This window comes from Staurois parvus, unplaced genomic scaffold (genome assembly GCF_062004578.1).
Source record: "Staurois parvus isolate SC_StPar_1 unplaced genomic scaffold, SC_StPar_1.0 ptg000321l, whole genome shotgun sequence".
NCBI lineage: Eukaryota > Metazoa > Chordata > Amphibia > Anura > Ranidae > Staurois > Staurois parvus.
Window position 1 is genome coordinate 3,396,676 of NW_028318117.1, and position 21,051 is coordinate 3,417,726.

Genomic DNA, 21,051 nt, shown 5'->3' on the forward strand with positions numbered 1-21,051 from the left:
ATCCATCTGCATCTCCATGAAATCCATGAAAGGGTTCAGGAAATGGTTTCTCAAGGCTTAAAACTGGAATTTCACACATTTTAGCATGTCTCAGTTCAGCCCTCTCGAGCCTTGTGTTCCTAGGTGTAATTTTCCCATTGTTTGTGGCAGCAGAGAGAATCCACTAGGGATACCTTCTGGCTTCTGTGGACATAAAAAACGCATACCTACTTTTTCCTAACTCCCAAGGTTTTTGCCCTTCCTATTCTGTTTTGTGTACAATGGCCTTTTACGCCCCATTCACACCTGAGTAGTGTTTTTGTACATTTATTTGGCCTGTTTTTATGCACCTTTTGAAAACGTTTGTGCTTGATTTGTTCAGGCGTTTTACGGGCTTTTTTAGTTCTGGTCTTTTTGTATTGGCCAATTTGAGAAATTTAATCTGCGACATCAATTGTTGCCATGCCAGAAAAACGTTCTTGATTGTGAGTCGGAACGCACCAATGTGCATGAAGAATGAAAACTTGCCAAAAGTGCATCAGTCTGCCTGAATGGAGCTCCAAACCTTTTTTTTTTTTTTTTCTGCTTCAGGCAACTTGGAGTGGAAATGTGAACCATTTCTAAAGAGTAATATTGATTTTTGTTTTTTGTTTTGTTTTCAGATTTTTTTTTTCCCCTCCCTGAGCTTTTTGGAGCTTCATGCTACAAAATGCTCAGGTGTGAATGGGGCCTTAAGACCTATGTGAAGGGTGTCCTATGTGTAGCTTCCCTGGGTTCTCTCCGCTTCAGAAGCTGCCATTTGAAAGCCACTAGAGATTTCTTTCTACTCTCAACCACTAATGTTTCTTGTAAACATCACTTCTGCCACGTTAGGCCTTTTACGGCAAAGTACACTTACTGTTTTGCGTAGGGACAAGGCGCTGTTCAATTTTCTCTGTTTGACTCCAGTTCACAAAAAGGAAATTTCCCTCCACTGTCTGCAGGTGGTCTAGGCTGTGGTAGTTGATCTCTGAGCCACTTAACAATCTGCAGAATAATACTGCTCCCAAAAATAACCTATAAACAAATCAGGTTGCCACCCTTCATATAAATAAAACACGTATAATATAAAAAAAAAAAAGAAAAGCTAGGAAGTGGAAAAAATTATATATATATATATATATATATTTACACAAAGCATGACAGACCACCTGGTGTTCATGCCCAAACGAGCGCAGCCTACCTTTTTTGACCCACAGAAAATAGAAGGTCAATTGGTGCTCAGACTTCATCCCGGCAGCCTCTACTCTGCATATAATTTAACAATAGGTAGTCTCCACAAGCTAGAATTCATATGTACAAAAACACTCGCAATAGTGAGTCCTCATGCACACTGAACATTTTTACAGCTGCTTTTTTTGGCTTTTGACTTTTTCTTCTACAGCTAGTATACCCCCCAGTATGTTATCCTATGTGTGCATGCACACATAAATTGTAATCAACTTTTTTTTGGCTGTAAAAAAAACTCAGGACTAGTGGGTTTCTAGAGGAGTTTTTTAGCTGTAAAAACGCTCTAACACTGAGAAACGCGGTAAAACTCTGCAAACCGGCGTTTTTGTATTTTTTTTTTTCACCAAAAAACTTTTTTTTCTGGTTAAATGCAAACGCGGCAAAACGTCACTTAACTCTAATGCAAAACCGCAAAAACTGAAAAACTCAAGTTTTTAATGGGACTTTACACAGCTAATGTTACAAGCGTTATCAAAACATCCAGTGTGCATGGAGCCTTAACTGCAAAAGCTAACATTATTCACATCAGTCAACAAAAAAGGCATATTAATGTGCATTCAAAAAAAATGTAGCTTCAAACATTTTGACAAACTAATCAGCCAACATCTGTGGGCATGGTGAAGTCACATAAACCTGTCTTTGGCACTTCCTAGGGGTTTTTCTTTTTTTTTTTTCATAAATATATATTTTGTGTCTCAGATACTGCTGCTTTCAGAAAGACAGATTCCTTTTTTTTTTGTCCCTGATGGACCCCATAAGGGTGCACCAGCTTCTTCCGCCATCTTTAGGTTTCTCAGGCGGACAGTTATCCAAACTTATGGTCTAAAAGATCAGGTTCCACCCTTTACTATCATGGCACGCTCTGCTAAATCTTGGGCTGCTTCTTGACCTTTCAGTAGCGAACAAATTTTCCAAGATTTGCAAGGCTACCACCTGGTGGTCTGTTTTCTTTGAGTATGTAAGGTAGATATTTAGGCCTCGTCTTATGCCAGCTTCAGGCGTTGAGTCCTGCAGAAGGCTGTTGAGCTGCAGGTTGTCTCTAAATTTAAATTTTTTTTCTTGTCACTGTTAGCTTTTGTTGCCCAAGTCGATGTTAGACTTTTGGACAAGAAAGAAAATACAATTTTTTTTTTTTTTTTTTGGCACTGTAAATTCTTTTTCTTGGAGTCCATTGAGGGACACAGGTCCCACGACCTGTGTTTATTTTCTAGTTCTCAGTACTACTTTGCTATAAAACTGAAGAAATTACGGTTGTGGGTTATCCTGTGCTGGCTAACTTTTTGTGTCCGTTTTTGTCCTGTAAGACTTTCAGATTATCCCGCCACCTTTTTGTGGCTGGGCTGGCCTTCAAGTATTAGATATATTATACATGGCCTCTTTTAAAGAGATTGTGGAAGAAGTTAGTGGCGGTTGTTCTCGAAGATACTGAATCACTGTTGAGCCTGTTAACCCTCCAATAGTCTTTGCTGTGGTAAAAGGAAAAAGGTATGCTTACACAGAAAGCTAGAAAATACCTCAAGTCCCCAATAAACTATACTCTGCATCGCTGGAGAAGGCGGATCAGGAACGCTGCCACCTTTCTTTCTTTTCCCCCTCAAAGTATTTGTTTGCTCGAACAAGTTTACATTAAGGCCAGGTACACATTTATGCGCTGTTATGTCTGTTCTTACATTGCTATTATTTTGAATGGCATATAAACTCATTAAGACAACACACATGCTCTGCAAAAACGAGGTCAGGTGTGGTTTTTGCTGTGATCAAGTGAACTGGACATATATTGTACATTTTCTGTACAATCTCCTTTAGATTTACCTTCAACTATATAGTGCCAGGGCCTGTCTGACTGAATACAAATTGAAAGTGTTTAGGTTTTACCTGGTACAGAAAAACAAGAAAATTGTGTAATGTATGACCAGCCTTAGTTTTCAAACTTTTTTCCGACTGCTTGATTTGTAAAGTACATTGAATGTTCAGTTTGAATGGAGCAACTGCAATATCACTTTCAGCAGTGCTACAAATAATCCTGGTCCCATAAATATAAGGGCGTGGCCACATGGCTTCCAGAAACATTACTGCTGTTCACTGTTGTAAACCTTTTACTAACACTTATTATTGGTTTCAGTTTCATGTTTTCGAAATGTCCTTCCAGCAAAGTCCTTTTTAAAATTCAGACAAAAAAGTTTGTCCGCTAGCATAGAAAAGAAAATGTTGCATTTCTTAAAATATTTTCCCAGCTGAATAGTCACATCTAGCTTGATAATCACCTTATTATTTTGCCTTTGAGCTGTCTCACTTTTTGTACATGAAAGGATTTGCAGGTTCTTTCATTTTTTCCTCAAATATTATAAGTGCTGACTACAAATCAAATGTCAAATGTTTCAGAACTTTTTGGATTCATTTGTGAAATTAAATGCCACTGTAAGAAAAAAAAAAAATTGCATTGGGAGACGTACCATAAAAGAGCACTTTTGCCTCTAGTTAGTAGTACTTGTTATTGCATAACACAGTGCTACCTTCTTTTTGGTGTATGAGTGCAGATCTTACCTAGGGTTTGTGTTAATTTACAAAATACTAGGGATAAATAATTTTTTTTTTTTTTTTAAGTTTTCTTTAAAGAATATGTAAACTCAACATTTTATATTTCATATATGTGCCTGCTGTACCATGTACTTGTATGAAAAAGTATCCTGTTCTTTGTATTGCTTCCTGTGGGTGGTTTTCCTGTCAGTCCCTCTGCTTTCCTATTAAAAACTGACCACACTAGGCAGGAGAACACAGTGTGATCAATTCTCTAGCTCTGCTGGCAACTCGGTCTGCTCTCCTCCCATGATCAAACACACACAGCTTCTTATTGGGAAGATCAGTGTACTGCTGTTTCTCATCCCACAGCTCTTATGCAGAACAGAGGGAATGTGATCACTTATAAAGGGGTTGTTTTACAAGATAAGCGTTTACATATACTTTAATACATTTTGGCAGAAACCAATGGATATATTTAGTCTTTTGAATAAATATACAGCTGTTTTGTATTATATTGGCCATGTTTAGCACTATGGATCTCGTTTAAAAAGCAGTGTTATGGCATAACTGCAATCATACTGCTACTTTAAAAGGGAAAAATGTATACTCACCTAGGTGGATGCAGCATTGATCCGATGTTACATCTGTCCCCTGCCGGCTCTGCAGTGAGAACTGCGCAATCAAACACTGCTGATTGCTCAGTTATCTCCTTCACTGTGAGCAGAGAGCCATGACTGTCAGTTTCTGGCTCTCTGCTTTGCCCTTCCAGCTCTCACTGGAGTGCTGGGCTAGTGATGGAAGCTGGCTCTGTTTCTTAGTGCATTACCGAGAGGCTGAGCAAGCTGCCAGTCTAGGCTTCTGGGTGGATCCTGACCATATGGTTGGGATCCTTTCAGAGCCTGGACTGGCTACGTGACATTAGCCGACAGTGGGCTGTAGCTTGATGTCTGCTGACAATTGATCATATAAGTGCAGAACGAATTGGACTCCAGTGACCTACAAGATGATAAAATAGCTTTGGCTTTACTTCTCCTTTAAAAACCCCCCAAAAAAACCAAAACACCAGACATTTCTAAAGCACAGTCATGTGCCTCACCATCTTGCTGAAAGTACAGAATTGGTGCTGGTACCTATGTTATAAAGCCCTTATTTTATATACTTGGGTATTTAAGTGGGTTAAATCACGTAGGTCATTTAGTTAACACTCACAAGAAAAGTCTTCACATATGTATGTTCAAATTGTGAAACCGCAATTCATTTAAATATGTTGTGTTTTTCATTCAATAAGGTCTGAAGTATTTACATTCAGCCGGCATTTTGCATCGAGACATTAAACCAGGGAATCTGCTCGTGAACAGCAACTGTGTGCTTAAGGTAGTTTCTGTATTTATTTTTTATTTGTATCTGCTTAAAAAAAAATGCTGAATATTAGATTCTGTCCAACTGTTATTTCAGCTGAGAGTGAATGCTGGTGGATGAAGTACTCATTGGCTTCATATCTCATTGAAACAGTTCCCAGCTTGGCCCTCCTACCAGTCTCGAGTTCAGTCAGACCGCTTTGTAACAACCGTCATATGGGCAGAGCTGAGAGTTGTGGTACAGAGGTCCAGCTGCTGAAGTCTCAGAAGGATAGAAAAAAACAAATTGGTTCATCTGACTGTCATCGTTTAAAGCGAAGTGTTAGGCAAAAGGCTAAATATGCTGAAAAAATACAAATGTTATACATATTTAGGAGGTGTTTTTATCTAGTAAAGGACCTTTATTTCCTTCATCTAGTATTTAGATTTGAAGAGCTCTGCTTTACAGCACAGCCCTGTCTAGCAGGACAGGGTACCTGATCTTTCTCTGCTGCCATTTCATTTGCACTAACAGTTTCCCTCTCCGCCCTATAAATGGACAGTTAGAGGAGAAGGAGCACACTGAGCTTATATCTGCAACACTGCTCTCTCCTCCCTTTTAAAAGTAGATTTTTTATTTTTTTTTGTTTGGCATCTGTATCCTTTTGTGGAGATTTCTCTTAATTTCCTGTCCCATAGCCAAACAGGAAGTAAGAGGAAAGCCTTACAAATTAAGGAAATTCCTTGGGGATTCCCAGGTCACAAGAACTAGTGTCCCCATTGGAGGATTACATTTCTGGGGACAGCCCAAAATTTTAGATTTTCTTTTACATTCAGTGCCAGTTCACACAGTAGAAACGCAGTCCAGATGTGTTCCGGATGCGTGTTTTTGATGTGTTCTGGTTAATTTATTTCCTCTTTTGTCTACAACTTAAAGGACATGTGCGTTCCAGCGTGTTTAGGTGCGTTTCAGTGCATGTTTGATGCGTTTTACTGTGTTCCAGTACAGTTAAAAAAATGCAGCATGTTCTACTTTTTTTTTTCTGGAACTGGAATGCACTGGAACTGACCACACTGGCGTGAACTATGCCATTAGAAACCATGTAACCTACTCTTAATGCATTTTTGATGCAGAAAAAAAAATGCATTGGACTGTATGTGGTGTGAACTGGCCTCCAATAATAATGGTAAACTGGACAAATAGAGGGTGAATTTCTCCGTCGAGGGAACAGAAAGCCATTAACACTGATATGCATTCTAATCTCTCTCCACTCTATTCAAAACTTAAAAAAAAAGTTTTACCTTTAGTTATACTTTAACATTCCCCTTTCACTGCAGTATACATGATCGGCATTGTGTACTGCTTCTCCATTCTCCTCCCTGAGATCTGCTGTACAAGCACTGCAGAAGGCTGATACAAATCAAATTCAAGTACTTAAACTGCTTGCACTCAAATTTGTGTTATGTAATAATACATAGCTGTGTTAATTTGTGTCTTTTCTATATCTACATTGAGTGGAGTTTTAAATATAAATTGTTTCTGCTCTGACCCCTCAAAGAACCTAGCTAAGGGAAAGGCAGATACATCTGACATTAATGGGAAAAATGTTGTGCATATAATATAGTCTAACTTCCTTGATGACTCATTTGATGAATCTCACCCTCCAGTCACCTGAAAACAATTGAACTTGGAGACTGTCATTGAATGTCAGTGGGCAGGTATACCTTAACAAAGCTTAGGGGCAGTGTGGGTAACACGAATATGTAATAATATGTAAAGGCAGTCGGTTTATCTAAACCTTTAGCCAGATTTCTAAGGTTAAACTAATTCTTTCCTTGAATATGTACAGATACCTGCATGCCAAATACTTTTTTTTGCAGAGCATCTTATATGAAGCTTCATTATGGAACTGCTGACCACCTTTTATAGCCAGTAGCTCTAATAGGCATCTGTTGCTTGGCTGCTTTTTACATTTTACATTTAATAATTTCTAAAAAGTCAGTTTAAAGGGTGGGAAAAGCATGTAAACCCCTGATATCTTGAAAAGAAGGTAGTTTGGGTCCACTGTCCAATACAATGTGTGTTTGTCCTTCATTGCTGTTTAAATAAAAATCGCAGACCTTCGGCTACCTGCTCTTTACTGAAGAGTATTTTGAAATTCAGTACGATCCAATTAAAAGAAACAATATTGTTGCTCATCGTATAAAATTAATTCTAAATAAAAGTACCTGCATCAAGCCAAGTGAGGCCGTTTTTACAAATGGAATAACTGCAGGATTGTAGCTATACTACTAGGAGCAGTGCTAGGAAAAATCACACAATCCAACAGGTGACACAAAATTCGAGAAAGATGTACAAAATCTGCAGGAATCTCTGGGTTTACATACCGTATGTGCTTATCACTGAAAAAAACACTGAACAAGAATGGCATTTAGGCTCCATGCACACTGGGCGTTTTAGTAACGCTGCTAACGTTAGCTGTGTAAAGTCAAGTTTAAAATGTGAGGTTTTTCAGCATTTTTTTTTTAGCATTTTTGTATTCGCATTTAGCTGCTTTTTTGTGTTTTTGTTTTTTTTTTAACAGGGTTTTTTGCCGCGTTTTTCAGCATTAGTTCATTTTTACAGCTGTTCTAGTTCTGGGTTTTTTTTCCAGCCAAAAAGCGCCCCTGCCAAAAAACGCTGATTACAGCCGATGTGTGCATGGAAATATAGGGTAACATGCTGGGGAGTTTACTGGCTGTAGAAAAAAAGGTCAAAAGCCAAGAACAGCAGCTGTAAAAATGTCCAGTGTGCATGAGGACTTATAGGTAGGAAGTTATTAAAAAAGAAAAAAAAAACTGGCTATCTTCCTCCTGGTGCCACTTTCAAAACTTGGCATACTTTAATTGTTAAAACTATTATCCTAACCACTTTCTGTGCAGACCAATTCCGATATTTCTGTCATACATGTTAAAACCCGTATTTTTTGTTAGAAAATTACTTGTAACCCCCAAACATTATGTATTTTTGATAGCAGAGGCCCTGGAGAATAAAATTGTGGTTGTTGGAATTTGTGTCTCACAACATTTTTGCAGCTGTTTATCAAACCAAATTTTCTGCAAAAATATACTCATGAATTTTAGTGCCAGATGTAGCGATCTCACACACAGGAGATCTAAAAGCGCTTTCATCAGTTTGAGAATGGATTAAAAAAAACAGCAGTTTCTTCATAATAGGAAAAGTGACATGTAAAACCAGAGCTGTCAATCCATGATCCCTGTAAGGTGGATGGCGTTCTGAGCTGGCCAGTGGAGCTGCTGGCTTTTTTTTTATGTGCAAAAGCATTTTTAGATCTGTGTGAAATCGCTATATCTGGTAAGCTGCTTTGCAGGGGAGTTGCACCTTGGCACTGGAGCACTTTGCTGTTTTTGCACCATGAGTACTTTATCACATTGCTGCTGGATTTGGGATATACACCGCGTTCCAAATTATTATGCAAATTCTATTTAAGTGTCACAAAGATTAAATATTTTGTTTTTCAGTTTATCTCATGGATGGCATTGTGTGTCAGGGCTCTTTTGATCACTGAAAACAGTCTCGTACACCTGTGATAATTAGATTGGCCAGTGAGCACAATTTAAGGAAAAACTACTAAAGGAGGGTGTTCCACATTATTAAGCAGAGCACCATTTTCAAGCAATATGGGGAAGAAAAAGGATCTTTTTGCTGGCAAAAAGAGTGAAATAGTTCAATGCCTTGGAAGAGGTATGACAACATTCGATATTTCATGAAAACTTAAGCGTGATCATCGCACTATTAAGAGATTTGTGGTTGATTCAGAGCACAGACTGGTTCATGCAGATAAAGGCACATTGAGGAAGATTTCTGCCAGATCCATGCATCGGATCAAGGGAGCAGCTGCTAAAATACCATTACATAGCAGCAAACAGATATTTGAAGCTGCTGGTGCCTCTGGAGTCCCACGGATATCAAGGTGTAGAGTCCTCCAGAGTCTTGCAACTGTGCATAAACCTTCTATTCGGCCACCAATAACCAATGCTCACAAGCAGAAATGGCTGCATTGGGCAGAAAAATACATGAAAACTAATTTTCAAACAGTCCTGTTCACTGATGAGTGCCGTGCAACCTTGGATGGTCCAGATGGATAGAGTAGTGGATGGTTGGTGGACGGCCATCCTGTTCCAACAAGGATGCGACATCAGCAAGGCGGTGGTGGAGTCATGTTTTGGGCCGGAATCATGGGAACAGAGCTGGTTGTCCCCTTTAGGGTCCCCAAAGGTGTAAAGATGACCTCTGCAAGGTTTGTGGAGTTTATGACTCACCACTTTCTTCCCTGGTACAGAAGGAAGAACTATGCTTTCCGTAATAAAATCATCTTCATGCATGACAATGCACCATCTCATGCTGCAAAGAATACCTCTGCATCAATGGCTGTTATGGGGATAAAAGGTGAGAGAGTCATGGTGTGGCCTCCATCTTCCCCTGACCTCAATCCTATTGAGAACCTTTGGAGCATCCTCAAGCAAAAGATCTATGGGGGTGGGAGGAAGTTTACATCCAAACAGCAGCTCTGGGAGGCTATTCTGACATCTGGCAAACAAATTCAAGCAGAAACTGTCCAAAAACTCACAAGTTCAATGGATGCAAGACTTGTGAAGCTGCTATCAAATAAGGGGTCCTATGTTACAATTAACGTGACCTGTTAAAATGTTGTTAAAAGTTTTTTGATTTGAAATAGCTTTTGATTTCAGTAAATATGCTGCAAACACAACAAATGACAATTTTCAGTTCTTTACAACCTATAAAGTGTTTTGAAACTTACTGTACGTAATAATTTGGAACAGTGCATTGTAAGTTTTTTTTATGTTTAACAAAAATCCTGTTATTAGGAGGTTTGTTCAATAAAATTTGAATTGTGCTCTTAATAGTTGTAACATGAGAATTATGCTGACTGTTATTTACATCTATTATTTATGTAAATTAGAAAAATATCATTCATCAGTCATCATTTTGAATGGGCTGAAATGGCACTGCACCAAAAACCGTGCATGCACTACTTTTTGAAACGCACATCAATGGCATCGCATGGTACTTTTATGCCAAGCGATCTGGTGCGGACAAGTTAAATGCATTGCGACCTGCGTTTGGAGTGTCGTTAACATTGGAACTGATTCCCACAGCAGATCACAAGGGCATTGCAATTGGAATGCGGTGCAGGAAGCCACACGGGACTGCGGCTCTCCCGCAGTGTATTCTAGTGTGAACGAGCCCTAATCCTTTGGATGGGTTTATAATTTTATTTACACAAATTAAGATTCTGTTGCTTAGATTATATGTTTGACACTGTTGATTTTTGTTTTTGCACATGGATTTTGTGGTTATGAAATATTTGAATGCACATGTGTATGCGTATGAAGAATAAGATTTTAAGTAGTGTTGTTCCTTTACAACCCACCTGAATAACAGTGTTGCTTCTGTTCGGCAACATAGGTTGTAAGCTAGCTGCAATGTGATTAGTAGATTCCAGGTTTTGCAGTAGAATTGTGGTTATATTTGTGTTTTCTATTTATATTCCTTTTGTGACTGCTTCTTATTGTGGCAAGGAACACAGGCTGAGAAGGTCTTGACTCCCCAGTGGGGGTATCTTTTGTTAAACACAAGTTGGAAGCTTATATGTCTACTGCTTCTCTCTTTTAATAGTAATGCACAAACTGACAACTTCAAGGTAAAATGCACACAGGCTGTCAAAAACATGCCCCTGATTGTACTATCTTGTGCATTTTTGTTAGCTTTTCTTTAAAACATTTCTAGAATTAGTGCTGCTAAACCCAGTACACTGCATCCACTATATCTGTTCTCCCACTGTACGCACTACATGGAAATGCAATTATTTTAGTAACTCTAAACTGCTAAATACTTTTCTCATCATATGTTAGAGCATCTTGTGACTTCTATCTGTGTCCAGCCCAGTACTAGCTAACGTCTGTAGAAGGAGTTTTCTTTCTGCTCTAGGAGGATTTAAAAACCCCTGACCTCTGTCTGACCAGTGCTGATTGGCCCTGAGCTAATCACATGCACTCTCCCAAGAAAAAAAAAAAACCTCTCTAGCAATACACACCAAACTGAGCATTTGCAAATGCCTACAGTTTAGTCCCTTATCAGGCGATAACCTGTTATACTCACCTGCTTCTGTGCAGTGGTTTTGCTCAGGACAGCCCTGATCCTCCTCTTCACGGGTCCCCCTGCCGGCACTCCAGGTCCCTCCCTTATGCCTAGTGGCCCATAGCAAGCAGCTTGCTATGGGGGCACCCAAGCAGGCTCATTCCTAAACCGCTCCTCTGTACGTGCATTGATGCACGGAGTGCAGCTTGGCCCCACCCCCTCTCTCCTCATTGCCTCACTGGCTGTGATTGACAGTAGCAGGAGCCATAGGCTGCGGCTGCTGCCTCTGAGGCCAATGAGGAGGGAGGGACGGGGGAGAGCCTCTGCTCTTGTGCACATCGTTGTATCTGGATGGGGCTCGGGTAATTTTAGGGTGGCTGGGGGTGCTGCTGAACACAGGTTTTTACCTTCATGCAAAGAATGCATGAATGTGAAAAAAAACATGAGCCTTTACAATCACTTTAAGTTGATTCTGTTTAATATTTTTTAATTGTGCATCTCTAGCCATAAGTCTTTTATAACATTGTTTCATTTTCTTTTCCCTACTGGGGAAATTTCCCTTCACTTCCTGTTTCAGAAATACAATATAATCCCTTTCCAAAATAAGGGGAGATCTCATGTGATATCACCAGTACAGGGGATACCTCCTATTGTATTGTCAGTTGTAAAATTGTGGGTTTACAATCACAACTCGTTTCAGTGACGGTGGTCCCCAGGACCCATAGAGAAGGAGAATCGCCCAAATATGAACACTGAAAGCAATAAAAACCTGACTGGGTTTATAGCCTTTCCCAGCAACATTAAAAATTAAAAAAAAAAAAAAAAAAGTTAGAAATGCTCTTTACAAAGTGTCTGCTTATAGGTTGACTTACAAAAAAAAATATATATATATATATATATATATATATATATATATATATATATATATATATACACACATATGTATTCTAACCTTTTTTTTTTTTTTTTTTTTTCTTTTCTTTTTTTTCTTCTTTACCAGATTTGTGACTTTGGATTGGCAAGGGTGGAAGAACTTGACGAATCTCGTCATATGACTCAGGAAGTTGTCACTCAGTATTATCGGGCTCCTGAAATCCTAATGGGGAGCCGTCATTACACTAATGCTATAGACATCTGGTCTGTAGGATGCATCTTTGCAGAGCTGCTTGGACGAAGAATATTATTTCAGGCACAAAGTCCAATACAACAGGTAAATGGTTTTTTTTTTATTTCAACTCACTGAAGGTAACGGGGATAAAAACTATACAGATCACCTTAATATTTTACTGAATTCTTGAATATATGATTCATATTGATTTACCGATCTTTTTTCTTGTGACCCTCTGGGCTTAAATTTCTCGTCTGTGTGTGAAATGCAGGTTATTTGACATTTGAAGGAAATCTGCCTTGAAAGTATATGTGAGAAGTCTGCAGTGGAAGAAGCTGACTCACATACATATACTAACAGAAAGTATGCTAAAACATAGTACATCTTCACATAGGTTTTCCTTTTTAAAAGTGCTTTCCCTTTTTTTTTGCATACACATGGCTGGACAAAAATAATCAAGCTCCCATTTTACATAGCAACATTTCAGGCCATGTCTCACCTTTTACCAATCTTGGAGCTAACTGAGTTTGCACCTTGCTTGATAAAGTGTCAGTGTCATCTTCTTTTACTGCAGAGAACCTATTGTGCATACAACAGTTTGGCCAATCAGAACCAGACTGGGAGATATTCACATTGGTTTCAAAGAGAGTTATAAAGACTTCCAGTCAAGATGGCATAAATAAAGATATGGATGGTGCTTTGTGATCTGGTTGTCAGTCATAAGTAATACAGAGTTTAGAGGTCATTAGTAAGTAACACTGAGGTCAGTAGTCTGCATCGCAGAGTTCAAGAGTCAGGAATATGTAATGTGGAGTTCAGAGATCAGTAATATGCAACTCAGGGGTAAGAAGTAACAGAGTTCAGAAATGATTTGTAAGTAAAGCAGGATTTAGACATTGGAAATATGCATTTCAGGGGGTCAGAAGTAAATTTACACACACTTTGCCATGTTAAGAGTGATCCGTGTTGGATTGCTCTTCAGAGGCCATTTCACAAGCAGTGAGAAGGTGTTATATCATCTCACTACCTGTTTTAAGCCCTTAAACCCTTGCAGCAACGAGCTGCAACTGCACACACAACATGGTTGTGGGCTGGTTGAAGGGTGCCCCCATTCAATTGAACGGGTTGCATTCAGCTGGTGGTACTGTCTGCCATAAGAGACAATGAGGATTCATTTTGTTGCAACATATTGCAAAGTGCAGCAGCACATGTACACTTCCATACCCTGGCTTTGCTTTATCAGAGGGAGTAGTGGGTGAGGGTGGTTTGTCTACTGCCCCCCAACTGCAAGTGTAAACTAGGACTTACTCCGGGTTCACTGGTTGTTAGTAATTAGCACAAAATTCAGAGGTTAGTAGTATGTAACACGGAGTTCAGAAGTCAGTAGTATGCAGCGCAGAGTGCAGGGTTCATTGCCCCACTCAATGGGGGTCGTCCTTCTCTTGTACACTGTATTCAAAGAAAGACATACCTTGGTCATGTTTTATTTATTGTACATCACGGGACACAGAGCAGGCCATAATAATGACTATGTGGGTTATATGCCACCTATAGGTGAATGGACACTGGCCGACCAAACAGGAAGTCTTCCCCCATATAACTCCTACACTGGAAGTACTCAGTTTTTCACCAGTCTCTTTAAGGTGGATGTTCACTAAACATGTGCTGCATATGCTCTGTGAAGCATACTGGGAGGTTCGGAACGATCCTACTGAGAGTCAAGTGTCTCAATCCCTTGATTGAGATCCATTTGAAAAGCTGTTAGCTAAAGTAGATGTTACCCGAGCCTCGCTGGATAAGGAAAAGAATCCTCTGAGTTTTGCCTGCCTGCCTGCTTTATGGCGCTGGACCCTGCATTTTCGAAATCCTGTGCAGTTTGATCTGACCAAGGCTCTTCCAGCAGGATGCTATACGGGTCCCTTTAAAAAAGGGGACAGAGTCCTTGAAAGTCTTTAGGAGTAGTCTGCTATGGTTGACTGCGAAGACATCCAGGGGGAGTACTTCTTTTTGCATGTAAACTGCCTGTAATATCTAATTTTGGCTGCTTGAGGGAGTCTGTTACCACGTGGGCACGCGCATGTGGTGGGAGCATGCAAGTGCAGCGGGGGTGCATGTGCAGTGGTAGCGGTAAGAGGAAGTCACCCATATTGTTTACATAGGATGCTGCCTGTTACATGTGAGCTGCTGCAGCCACTGCTACCGCTGCGGGACCCTTGAGGGATGGCCAGGTCACAGAGCAGGTAATTCTAAAGGGCACATGAGTACTTCCCTGGGAGTTTCAGGCAGGAGGGTTTTGTACATGCTACCTCCTTTTTTCAGTGGACAGCATTGGAGTGTGTTTCACTTTTAAGCAGTGCATGCTGTGTTTTGATTCAATTCTTACATGCTAGTTCTTGTAACGCTAGTGGAGGTAATATCATCCAGAAAGCGGCGTGGGGGAGGCACAGCAAAGGGTGACAATGTACCACCGCTAGGTACTGTGGAACCTAGCTGAAGTTCTACTGTGTTATCCTCGCCTGAAAGACCTGGGGCAACAGATCAATCTGAGCCGCTGCATTTATCCGGCATTGTGGCTACTACCGGTGCATCTGCTTCCGGGTATGTAACTAAGGAGGATCTTGCATCAGCCTTAGCAGGGCTAGAAGACTAGATTGCTGGGATGGTTACATTGGTGGCTCAGGGAGGTAAAAAGTGAGAGATCCTCATCTTTGGACCCACCAGTCCTTGAACAAGAGTGGTTGGAACCTGAAGATGTAGATGCGGTAGAGGTTGTTGAAGAGGGTCAGGCAATTGATTCTCTGTCAGAGGAATCACAGCCTAATGAGAAGCAGGGTGGTTCTGCTTCTTAATCACAGAGGTTATTAGTTAAGACCCTCATGGTCATGGTCCGGTCAGGTTTCAAGTTACCCCCCAGTGGGAGGCATCTGAGGTCTATTCTTCCCCTTTGGGCTTATTAAAGCCGCCTCAAAGTACTCAGGCATTTCCAGTGCATTCTCTTTTGGAGCAAGTTATGTATTCTGACTGGGAGCACCCAGTTTTTGTTTTGCCTTAAAGATTCTCCTTTCCGTATCCTATGGAGACGTTTGTTAGAAAGTGGGGCATGCCGAGGGTAGGAGCAGCTGTGTCTTTCCAGAATAAGCATTTAAATTGTCCTGTGGATAATGCCCAGATGTTTAAGGATCCAATGGATAAGAAATTAGATTCGCTCCTTAAGGCCTCTTTTTCTGAATGACCGTGTTAAACAGGTGGTTAAAAGACTATCTATCTTGGAGGAGGCTATGGTTGTGGATTTGGCAGATTTACCACAGGTCTTGTGTTTTGCAGTTGATGCCTTTTTAAGGATTCAATTCAGCAGATCTCTTGCATGGCCCTTCTGCTGGTACACATGCGCAGGATCTTGTGTGGCTAAAGAGTTTGGCGGCGGAACTACCATACAAAAGATTGTTGGCAGGTTTTTCCCTTCATGGAGAACATTTGTTTAGGGAGGACCTAGACAAGTATATCCAGAAAATCTCAGGGGGAAAAAGTACACTTTTACCCTTTAGAGAAAGTTTAAATGCCTGATCTTTAAGAGGCCAGGCACTTTGGTGCTGCTTCCAGTTGTCAAGCATTTTGCTGTACACAGGGCTTTGTGTATACGGGAAAATTTCAGGGCCAGAAGAAACCCTGGGTGCAAATACATGCCAGGTCAGATTCTAAGTCTGCTTCATGATGAAAGGGCACCCCCACTGATGCGGGTTGGGGGGAAGACTGTTGTGTTTTGCCTAGGACTTAGTCAGCAAAATGATCTTTGCATGGCCTGGATGTGGTTCGGGCAATAAGGGTCTTTTTGAGAATGATGGTGCAGATTAGGCTGATTCCTTGTTTATTTTACCAGAAGGTCCCAGGAGAGGACAAGCGGCATCCAAATCAACTATTTCTAAGTGGATTTGTCAGTTAATCATTCAAGCCTGTGGTTTAAAGAGCAAGGTTCCTTCCACCCTTTCGGGTGAAAGCACGCTCTACCAGGAGTGTGGGGGTATCTTGGGCTATCCGCCACCAGGTGTCAGTTGCTCAGGTGTGCAAGGCTGCTACATGGTCCTTGGTTCATACATTCACAAGGTTTTAACAGGTGTATGTCAGAGCCACAGAAGATACTGTCTTTGGCCGCAGTGTTTTACGTAGAGCTGAATAGCTCCTTTTTGGGGATGTTGGCGGTGGTTATTGTGATGTCACCCACCCCTCAAGGTTATTGCTATGGGACCTCCCACATTATTATGGCCTGCTCTGTGTCCTATGATGTATGATAAAGAAAATTGGATTTTTTTTCTATACACTTACCTGTCAAATCCATTTCTGTGTCATCACGGTGTACATCACGGGACACAGAGGTCCCTCCCTTTTTTCCTGGATTTTCATTGCTTGCTACAAAAACTGAGTACTTCCTGTGTAGGAGGGGTCATATGGGGGAGGACTTACTGTTTGGTCGGCCAATGTCGGTATATAACCCACATAGTCATTAATATGGCTTGCTCTGTGTCTCATGATGTACTCCTGGATTTATTTTTCTACATACTAATCTGTAAAATGCATAATTTTTTCGCTTCAGCTCCAAAAATCATTATTTCCACTTAAACCAGATATACAGCGAACTAAAAAATTTTGTTATGTATAATTGGAAATAAAGTTATTTGTAGCTGGTGAGGAAACGTGATGGTGGTATAGAATTCTTTGATTGCTGTGCAGAGGCAGCACTGTGGGGTGAGCTGTTGCATGGTGGGGTCGGACACAATCTACCAGTCACCTGCCCACAATAGTCCAGTACATTTCAATTAAGGGGTTTCCGACCCCGGATCAGCTCATATTTTGGCTTCATATGTTTTGCATACAGTACAGTATGTTATGTAGAGAGCATATGCACTAAGCAATACCCTAATATCAGAAGAATAAAATCTCTTCATCACTGGTTCGCGCCTTAAGATTTTGTCACAACCCAGAATGGTGGATATCTCAAGGCAGCCAATGTGACGAGCAATAAAACAATTTTGCACAATGTGGCATGGTATATAAACTGTTCTAAAGTATGAGAAATTTTAGGCAGGATGTCACAAACTGGCAAATCGGAAATAAATTACCGTATTTTTCGCCGTATAAGACGCACCTGACCATAAGACGCACCTAGGTTTTAGTGGCAGAAAACAGGAATAAAAAATTCTGAACTAATGGACTGCAGACACAGTACAGGAGATGACCAGAGACTGCGGACAGCACAGGGATGACCAGAGACTGCGGACAGCACGGGGATGACCAGAGACTGCGGACAGCACGGGGATGACCAGAGACTGCGGACAGCACGGGGATGACCAGAGACTGCGGACAGCACGGGGATGACCAGAGACTGCGGACAGCACGGGGATGACCAGAGACTGCGGACAGTACAGATGACTGCTGACCTTTGGGGAAGTAGGGAGCGGGTACCTGAATTTGACAGGTACCCGCTCTTCCGCAGAGTTTTTGTTTGATCTTACCTGTTCCTCGATCCAGCCGCGCGCTGTCTTCTCGGCTTCTGTAATGGCGCTCGGCATGACAGCCGGGTGCCCGGTGCGCATGAGGGAGAAGCACTTGCGCTTTGTGATTGGTCCGGCGGCTTCTGGGATCTGTCATGTGTCCCAGGTACCGCCTTACCATTCACAAAAAGCACCGCTTCTCGCACATGCGCACTGGGCACCCGGCTGTCATGCCCAGTGCCCACACTACAGAAGCCGGGAAGACAGTACGCCGCTGGATAGAGGAACAGGTAAGGTCCAGCTGCAGAGCTGAGCGGCCGGCCCGGTATTCTGACACGGCCGCGGTGGAAATACCGGACCGGCCGCTCCATATTCGCCTTATAAGACGCACTGACATTTCCCCCCCAGTTTTGGGGAAGAAAAAGTGCGTCTTATACGGCGAAAAATACGGTAGATTTGCATAACCTGCTCATTAACTTTGCCTACTCTGCATATCTCCTTTCACCTAATATACAGTATGAAGGTTCTGAAGTATTCCTTCTGCATTTGTTTGGATACATAGGAAGGAAGCTTTGAAACCAGATCAAAGATTTCAGCAGGCATTTGTACATTTTCTTGAGTACTTTTGATCTCTGACTTTTAGTCAGCTCAGAAACATTTAAGAAAAATGAAGGAATTGGCAAATTAATTCTCTGGTTGAAGGCTTGAGAACAACATGTACTAGAACCTCGGAGATGACTGATCAGCTGGAGGTGGCATCATGCAGACACCTATAGTCAGATAATTTATAAAGACGTGTCTGTGTTTTATTGCATGAATCCTAGCAGGTTTCTACAAGCTAAATTAAAATTTGACAGCTGCTGTAGAGAGGTACAGAGGGTTTCCCTTGTTTTCCCCGTTACTGTGGAGCAATGAACTGCAATTTTAACTGCAAGTCTGACTTCCAGTGCCGGAAGCTTACAGCATTCCTTGTGAGTGATCAGGGATGGGGGTGGGAATAAGAGTTGGGAAATCGCTTCCTTCCCCTGCAGCAGATTGACATTACTCTCCTTTGCTGTTCATCTCACATGTAGGCACAGTCATTTTACTAGAGCTGAAGGGCTGTCTTTTAAACCTGTTCCCTTAAACGTGTGTTTTAACACTAACAATGAACGTATCTTATTTGGACCCATTTGGTCTGCTAAATATAGAATTGAAAGCATTTGATATACAGTATGTGGTAGAAGTGCCAAAAATACCTGTTGATCCTGCCAGAAGTTCTGTGAGCTCCCAAGTTTATTTGCACTCTGCAGTGTATCACAATCTAGGTTATCATCCCTGCCCAATTCACTCCTGTAAACTACAGAAAATTCCCCTCTGTTTTGGAAATGTGTAGAGGGGGAGGTGTTCTGTAGTCCTACCCTATTTGTCTTAGACTGATATGGTACAGCGAGGAAGTGCATTTTTGGCAGGATCACCAAGTGAAAAAGAAAGGGACTGAAAACGAGAACTAATGTCGCCACCACATCTATGGACTGGCAAGCTGCAATATATTACATTTTTATTCTTTGTTTTAGATGCATGTTAAGGATAAAAGATGTGGCTTTTATAAAACATAATGTTGCATATTTTTTTTAAACATCAGAATTGTATTCATACAGACTTGTAAAGTTATTAGTTTGCCCACTTTAAAGGATAAGTTCACCTTTTTTAAAAAAAAAAAGTCACATCTTTTTGCAGGTTGCAGATCTCGGGTGCAATGCATGGCACTCGCTGACTGTCGGTGTAAGCAGTCTACTCATACCTCATATGGGCAGGCTGCTACTGAATGCCGGATAGATCCATGGACTATACGAGTGCTCACCAGCACGCTCGCAGTCTATTGAGAACTACAAGCTGTCAGCCGAAAAGGCTTTCGGTACTTGTAATTAATTCAATCACAGAACTCTGTTAATAAATGATGCGGCCGTGTAGGTGAAGCCCTGCACGCCCGCAGTCTTATCAAATTTTGAGAGCAGGTGCGGTGAGAAGATCCCATCTGCTGTCATAGGGGGTGAGGGGATTGGGGGGAGAGCTGCAGGAGTGGGATCATGTTACATGTTCTACCCTAAAATGAAGTGTAACAGGTTCCCAAAGGTGAACTGGGCCTTTAATATTGTAATAACAGCTACTAAGATATGTGTAAACCACCGAAACAGGATGTCCTCTGAGCTGTGCTTCATTTTCAGACCCATTTGCCTAAATACCCCCTCATTAGAAACAAAAATACACAGGTTTGTAGTTTTTACTTTGCATTTTGTGGGTTGATTGGTCTTTTCTCCATAGCACCACTGATAACATTTCTGTGTGTAGTTTATGAAAATATTTAATAACCTGAAAGGTTTGCTGCGAATCTGAATTATTTCAACGAACATTTCTAAAAGGTAAAACTACATCTGAATCAAAGCAAATCATCTACTGATAGACCTGGCTTCAGGCCCACATTGTTGGACTAATTCTACATCTTGAGAGATGGCAACTAACAAGTGACATGAAAAAAAAAAAAAACCTGTTCTAAGCAGGAGTAGGGTGACTGTACTTGACAAACATTATTAATTTTCTCTAAGTTCTTCAAAAGAACATGATACCCAGGTGCCCTTTTTTTTTTCCTAAGCAACATCGCACTGAGCAGTTTTTGTAGCAATTATCGTTCTCAGGGGAGTTTTTGTTCCGATTACACATTCAGCTGCAGCATTCACAACAATCCTTTGGCAAGCTCTGAGGGCCAGGTGCACAAACCCCCACTGATAAAGGTTGAATTATACCCTTTTCTTTGCCTGACAGGTATATTTGCCTAATGATCACTTTAACTCTTTCTTGTGCACTGTGACTCATTGTACCCACCTGCAGCCAAGTCGCATACAGCCTGAAGGCTTTTTTTTTTTTTTTTTTATAAGGCTTTTATAAACAGTGATTTGGAGCTTTCCCAGCCATATTTTTTTTTTCTTTTGTGCGTTTCATAACTTATACAGTAACCTTGTGTTTCCCAAGTCCTTGGGAAACTATGCTTTTGAGCTCTTCTCACAGAATCTCCAGAGAAATTACCAGTAGGGTTTATTTAAAATGTTTTAAATGAAGAAACCTGTGCTGCTGCCTGGAAGTGGCGCAAGCCAGCACTGTTAGTCCCCTTGCACACGGGTCTATCCCGTGTGTGTGCGTAATCCTGGCATT

General features: G+C 41.0%; 1 protein-coding gene across 1 annotated transcript in view; it reads left to right on the forward strand.

Annotated features, from left to right (window-relative positions):
• Positions 1-21,051, forward strand: part of NLK (nemo like kinase) — a 259,388-nt gene that overhangs the window by 173,202 nt on the left and 65,135 nt on the right. The window contains exons 5-6 of the mRNA XM_089683759.1: positions 5,057-5,142; positions 12,269-12,478. Coding sequence (XP_089539885.1) covers positions 5,057-5,142; positions 12,269-12,478 — 296 coding nt within the window. The remainder of the gene's footprint in view (positions 1-5,056; positions 5,143-12,268; positions 12,479-21,051) is intronic.